The sequence below is a fragment of the Lodderomyces beijingensis genome, assembly GCF_963989305.1.
Source record: "Lodderomyces beijingensis strain CBS 14171 genome assembly, chromosome: 3".
NCBI lineage: Eukaryota > Fungi > Ascomycota > Pichiomycetes > Serinales > Debaryomycetaceae > Lodderomyces > Lodderomyces beijingensis.
The window spans coordinates 2,299,337-2,306,304 of record NC_089972.1 but is presented as its reverse complement, the minus strand read 5'-3'; the positions used below and the strand labels follow the sequence as shown (position 1 = coordinate 2,306,304).

Below are 6,968 nucleotides of genomic sequence, written 5' to 3'. Positions count from 1 at the left end.
AGAGTTTATGTGCATCCTTACACCAGAGTTTATGTGCATCCTTACACCAGAGTTTATGTGCATCCTTACACCAGAGTTTATGTGCATCCTTACACCAGAGTTTATGTGCATCCTTACACCAGAGTTTATGTGCATCCTTACACCAGAGTTTATGTGCATCCTTACACCAGAGTTTATGTGCATCCTTACACCAGAGTTTATGTGCATCCTTACACCAGAGTTTATGTGCATCCTTACACCAGAGTTTATGTGCATCCTTACACCAGAGTTTATGTGCATCCTTACACCAGAGTTTATGTGCATCCTTACACCAGAGTTTATGTGCATCCTGGGGGCCATTTTGCACCCACACCAATACACCCAACCGTGATGCTGCTGTTGATCCCATAATGGTATCACTGTACTGACTGAACCCTCTATAGACCATCTCACCCAATTAGCTGATAAGGCAAATTCAACATTTTTGCATCTATTTCATCCAAAGTTCCCCGTACGGGTACCTCGAAATGAAACACCACCTACATATGACTTAACCAATGGTAGTGCCTGCTTTGAGCTGATAGCTAAACAACTACCTGTAATCTTATGTCCTCTACGTCATAGGTCTCTGCTCGTCACGGCACCTATCTCACTCATATGGTTATTTTTTTTTTGTGGACTCCAGTCGTGACCTTTGCGTACCAATTTGAACTTCTAGCTACGGTCAACTTGCAAAAGTAGGGGCTCAAGCGAGCACAAACAAGAGCACTTCATTCGTTTTTGCTTCAAAGAGAAAGCTTCCCAGTATGAGCACCTCGAAATGACAAAACTTACCCAGCTCTTGCTTGTCATTAATACACCGGATCAGTAGAGCTACGTATTAAGTGCTACTTGGCACGCGCGGCGTGATTAAAAAAGGTGGACCTCGATTTCAAGAGCCGAGGAAATCAACATGCACTCGACTAACCACCCGCTCTTTTGCCCTTCACCATCACTCTCCCTCGCTGAGGGGCTGTGATTTACACTGAGCTTCCCCCTGGATCTACGCAGCAGACTGTATTCACTTGTAATTTCCTTTTGTGAAGCAATCTGAGTATCTTCTGATTTCGTTGTTTTTTGCAGCAAAATGTCTCAAAAATTAACCTGTGAGAAAACTCAAGCTAAACATTTATAAATATTTATCTATAAATTACGATAGTTTGTTAATGGCAAACTCATTTCAACTGATGTATCAATGATATACCTACAAAGACTCAGAGTTCACTGTGTCTATTGATCAATCAACGGCGCGTCATATCTCACCTCGTGGTAGTCCCAAAAGAAACTCAACTCTGTGGGAACACTCGAGTTGCATTGGTCGCGGTACGAGACCTCCGCCATTCGCCTCGAAACAGTCTCGACAAACTCCTCCAATGGACAGCTGAATCCAACCCCGCTGGTGCACTTTGGGTACGGAACCACTGCATCATTCATAATAAACCGCACATATTGTTGGCCTCCGCACTGCAACTTTTCCATGTAAGTTCGGCCTCCCTGGGGGAACATCTCGGCCGCGTTGTAGGGATTGGGCAAAACAACATGCGCCGGTAACGCAGTTTCAAGCTCGATCAACCCCATAGACGAAAAGTAAATCTCCATATCGGTGTCGTGGGTGAACATCAACCATGTCTTGTGATCAGAGCTGCCCTGAAGTAGTTTCAAGGACGCGGCTACCATCGCCGAGCCCACGGTGGTGCTCATGTTGTTGCCCGGGCCGATCTGGTAGTAGTTTCCGAAATCCGTCCGGTACCCGCTCTTGATATACTCCTCATTGGTAAAGAGCTCTGTAAAAGGCGACCAGCCTCTGACGTTGATTTCAAAAGCGCTCCAGAGAAACAACGAACTGACCTCGCTCTTGGTCAAGTTGAGGCCCGGGTTGTCCTTCGTCCATCTGTCCAAAATGTCTTGCAAATACGTGGTGTCATACGAGTCCACCAACTCCAGGTTTGCATCCGAGCTCTTGTCCAAGTTTGTATTGCAAGCATACCGAGGCGTCAACGAATTTGCACCCATTTTCTCGCTCTCGTCAACGACAACATACTCCACCTTGTCTTCACTGTACTCCTCGCCAAGCGCGCCTCTGGCAAAATACTGCGCCGTTTGGTATACACGCCCCGAGTTTGTAGTGAAAACAGGCAAAGTTGCGTTGGCATTTGCAAATAGATCCTTGTACCTGGCCCTAAAGTACGCCCCGTGTCTCAAGGCGTCTGACGTGCCCGCGTAAGGACCCTCGGAGTTTTGCGGGCTGGTCTCCTTCTCATAAAGCTCGTCGTCAGACACAAAGTACTCGTACGTGTTCAAAAACGACAAGTCGCCTTTAAAGTTCTTCCCATATTGTTGGAACTTGTCCAAGACCTTCCTGAACGCGACCCCGTCGCCTTTTGACGGGTACCTCTCGCCGTGTCTCGAAATCATCTGCACCTGTTCAACCGAGCACGTTTCAGGCACATCGGTGCTGATCCCAACCCCACTTCTCTGCTTGTAAGGAGCACTTCCTCCGAGAAAGTTGATCACGTTGAACTGCTCGACCGACGCCTGCTGTGGCGACGCCACGTCTTCAAAAATGCGCTGCGGAGCGAGCAACAAGCCGTGGTAGAGCAATTTAGACAAGGCAACCATCTGTTGGCAAAGTTTGAGGTCTTGCCGGAGAAGAAAATTGTTGGATCAGCTGAGCCAGAAACAATGTTGTGTGTGGTCAAAACTTGTCAATTTCATCCACGTGGGGCTGGTGGTTACGAAACTATAGGTGCAGCTCGTGCAAGTGGACCTCTAGCTACGTCAAGCTTTTGCGACTTAGGAGGTTGGTGGTACAGAAGACCACCGTGGTATCTAACCTACTCTATATTGGCCGGGCCTCAATTTGAAAGAGTTTTGAACTATTCATGCGATAAAATGAATAGTTGCCGTCTGATATTCGAGGCGATAAAACGGCCGCGCCTAGCACCACCCGTATTATTCATACGCAGAATCTCGCTCCAAGTATTACAAGAACCCAGACACCTTCTGAAAGAGAGGAGGATGACATAAGGGCTCTACACAACACCTCTCTTCTCACAGGCTTGATCCCTACATCGGTATTGTCTCTAGGATAAAAGTCGGTCAACACCCGCAAAAACCCTAGTCAAAGGGTATGGCACGCCTCTCCTCTCTTTTCACACTCTCACTTGCCGCTATCGCGCTGGGAATCTTTATACCACAGCAATCGCCCCACGTATTCACCACATCACGCGAGTGTCGGCAACGCTCCACCGCGTCTGCTTCTCCGCGCTCCGGTATCCCCGCGGGACACTTCAAAATGCTGCCAAAAAGAAAATGCTGGATGATGGGAAGTTTCCCCAAAACCCCCGCCTTGTACATCTTCACCATGCCCTCCTTGATCTTTTCCCAGCTTTTCGCCGACGAAATGTCATCCAACATCGGCGAGTGCCATCGCAAACTCAACTTCTCCTGCTTGGTGGACGTCTTGATCTTGTTGACAAAGTCGATGCACTCGAAATAGATATACTTGTCCTTGTACAACTCGACGAGCTCGTCGTTGTGGATCGACTTCGGCCGCATGTGCGGGTGCTGCGATAGCTGTGCGGCTCCAAAGAGAAACGGAAGGAAATGGTAGTCGTCAAGCCCCCACACCCCGTGCGAGCCCGCAGGCTCCAACCAGTACGTCTTCTGCAACCTGCGCATGATCGCCATGTACTTGGTAAACACCTTGAGAACGAGTGCGGGAAAGTCTTCCGCCCTCAACGTGCCAAGCTTGCAGAGACTGAGCAAGAAGCTGACAAAGTTGAGCTCGTGCCCGGATCCGTAGTCGATTCTGTTGCTGTCTCCCCACGACTCCTGGAGATAGGTTGCAAGCTCGATATTCGCTTCTCCACTGACCCTCTTGACCAATTCTGGACACTGCTCGCCCAACGCTCTGTAAAAATCCCTAAACTCCACTTTGCCAAACCTCGAAGCCCCCTTTTCCTGCTTCACCGGGTGAAGATCTATCATCTCATTGATCGACTCCAAAATCGAGACCAACCTTTGCACTTGCAGCGACACCAAACATCCTGCGTCGTCGTTTGCTTTTCCGACAACAGCCTCTTGCAAGCTGCACACAAACTCCACAACCTCTCGATACGTCTCCGAGTCTACCCAACAGTCCAAGTCATCCTTCGTGTATACCCTACTGACTGGTTTGACCGCCATGGTGGTTGCTTTTCAAACTATAGATCCCTGTACCAGTTACGCCACCAGTGTCTCATATTCTTTGTTTTTTCCCCCTTCCCGCGCCTTTCCCGTCAATGTCGTTTTTTTCACATTTGCGACTCAAAAACTACCCCCACAAACCACACATAACCACTTACTCCTGCTGATTCAACCACACGTGAGACGCTAATTATTGATATTCACCGGTGAGTCAACTCTTCAATAGTATGCGCTAGATTGCCGGACCAATTAATGATCTCGTGCTTGATCTAAAACCTACATGGGAAGACCCTTTGGGTTAAAATACACGCAGGGGTGCAAAGGGACAGACGGTTGGCTTTCCAGAAAGAGTCAAATTACCCACGTCCAAGAAATGGCGCACACATCTCATTTAGACCTCCCTTGGACTCCACCCTCTTTCAGCTAATGGTATAGTTGGCACTATAATGTTCAAGGTGAGGGCGGCCTGTTGAATGAGACCTTGAGGACCCCTTGGCTCGGTCTTTGTTTTAGCCGACAAACATCTAAGGGGTTTCTGGAAATGGATAAATTTTTTTTCGCAGCCATTGGGTGGGTTGTTTTTAGACATTTCGGTCTGCACTAGTAAGTATAGTTTCATCAAAGTGGAAGATTTGGCATCATCAAACTAATCACCAAAAACAACAGGAAAAGCAGTCCCTTTCTCCATTTTCATCAAGCCGTGGTCTGAGACGCGTTTGCGGAGAGAATGAGGGCCAAACTTGTCAAGCTCGTTGAAACAAAACTATATATAAGATCAGCCAATTTCGCCCACCTTTTTCGCCAGCTCATGACTCTACGCTTCAATTCCAACATCCCCTAATACGCCGCGTTACATAAACAATATGAGATTCTTTTTGATTGCCGCTTTAACATCCGCTGCTTTGGCTGTTCCCGAACCAAAAGAGAAAAGGAGATATTATTACTATATTGACGCTTCCTTCAATTCTTCTGCCCCAACTGTTGCTGCTCCGGGAACATCATACACTCACACAAATGAGACTTTGTTGAATACTAGTTCAAGCTCCAGTATCGCCACTAGCACCCTTCTGAGCACGCACTCACAGAACGGCGCTGCTCTAATTGCATCAGGCTCCTTGTTCTCATTAGTGATCCTTTCTTTGTTATAATTTAATTTTTTTTTTTTTTTTGCCTTAGCTTAGATTTCTTCAATTTACGTGACGTTTATATGAATTTTAATGTAGCTCTTCGACAGAGTCGGGGGGGGGCATAGCTACATCATACTGAACTATAAACATATAAATGAATATAATGCTACCCCGATTCATCTACCAATGACCTCATGATTTTCAAGTTGGCGGTTCGCAAGAATAAATTCATATCATCAACCAAGATGGACACCTCCTGGATTACGTCAATCACGCTGTCCAACGGAACAGCCGAGTCCCGGTTCATCAACTCCTCGATTGGCATTGATAGTGTCGCGGTATCGCTTTCGCGCTCGATTCTCAGTTTGTCAAACAAGAAACTTCGAGACCCCGGTTTGCCCAATTCTCTATTCGCATTCAAATACTTTAACTCGTCCTTCTCTTGCTCCTTTTCTTGCTCTGCCATGACGTCCGACAATATCTGCATCAATGTCGGGTTCAACTCTCCTTTATTCAAAGAGGGGATAAACTGCGTGTATTTCCCCACCCTGGCATCATTCACATATAATTTCTCCTTCCTCAGCAATATTTTAACCAACGCCTCTCGGATAGTATCGTACAACAGCGGCACCTCGTAGTATTTGGCCATGAAAAAGTTATCCAAGATGATTGTCAAGGGATAGTTGCCAATCATCCCCGTGTACAAGAATTCGCAAAATGACTTGATTGCAGGTGTGGTGGTTGGAATGTACAATTTTCTCGGAATCAAGGGACTTTCTAGCTGCAGCTGGTCGAGCGCGGAGCCTATATCGGAACCGCCCCTCTCTGTAGCATCCGATGGTCTAGGCATATCATGCAGTCCAGACTGCGCTGATAGCGAGGCTCGTGGAGACGGATACGGAGAGGTCTTTGGGGACTTGGACGCGGGGATGTTTCTCAAGACTGACAACGTATGTAGCAAAGACGCTCTTGGCGATTTTCTGTATGTTTGCGTGGTGGGAACCGGCGGAACCGGCTCCTCTGGTTTCGGTGGCTGCGGTGGCAAGTCTCTTAGCTGGAGCTCTAGCAAAGTATCGGGGAAGGATGGTCTAGTGTCGCTTTTTTCAGAAGATGACGACCCAGGAGACTCAACTGGTTTCGACTTGTCGTCCTGTGGCAAGTTCTTCACCAACGAGTCGGTGGAGTTCTGGAACGGTATGCGAAATTTCGGCACATCCAAGGGCGTGGCTGGAAAATTGGCCTGCTCATTATTGGGACGCTTCAAGACTCCTAGCCCCTCAAAGCGTTCCGCTGCTGAAACGTATCCTCGTGCAAGAACATGAGCAAAATACCGCCCCCACCGGTCCAAGAGAACCCTCATTGAGACCGGGATTCTTTCTCCATTGACAGCCACGATTTCAAAGTCTGAGAGTTGATCTGAGTACCTGTTGAAGGCGATTCGACCCAAAGTGCATGCCGACGGCGGGAACACCGAGCTGAGTTGCGACGTTTTCGGCGCGGCATAATGTATATACTCTTCAAAGCTCACAGGGTCGTGAGCAACAGCTGAGTGTTTGGATTGTTGGGATTGCATGGTGGGGTCTTTCTGGTGGTTGAGGTTTCATGATGATCAAGCGCGCGGATAAGCTCAAAGTT

At 47.8% G+C, this 6,968-nt stretch overlaps 3 protein-coding genes across 3 annotated transcripts; all 3 read right to left on the bottom strand. All coding sequences in view use genetic code 12, as the record gives it.

Annotated features, from left to right (window-relative positions):
- Positions 1–1,248: 1,248 nt before the first annotated feature.
- Positions 1,249–2,637, bottom strand: LODBEIA_P30770 (uncharacterized protein; the record flags this gene model as incomplete). Its single annotated transcript, XM_066973147.1, has 1 exon — positions 1,249–2,637. One exon carries the CDS (start codon positions 2,635–2,637, stop codon positions 1,249–1,251), a length of 1,389 nt encoding a protein of 462 aa, XP_066830015.1.
- A 498-nt stretch (positions 2,638–3,135) lies between these two features.
- LODBEIA_P30760 (uncharacterized protein) lies at positions 3,136–4,206 on the bottom strand (the record flags this gene model as incomplete). The annotated part of the gene is made up of 1 exon (XM_066973146.1): positions 3,136–4,206. One exon carries the CDS (start codon positions 4,204–4,206, stop codon positions 3,136–3,138), a length of 1,071 nt encoding a protein of 356 aa, XP_066830014.1.
- Positions 4,207–5,499: 1,293 nt separating this feature from the next.
- Positions 5,500–6,906, bottom strand: LODBEIA_P30750 (uncharacterized protein; the record flags this gene model as incomplete). Its single annotated transcript, XM_066973145.1, has 1 exon — positions 5,500–6,906. The coding sequence occupies one exon, from the start codon at positions 6,904–6,906 to the stop codon at positions 5,500–5,502; it is 1,407 nt and encodes a 468-aa protein (XP_066830013.1).
- Between the last annotated feature and the right edge of the window lie 62 nt (positions 6,907–6,968).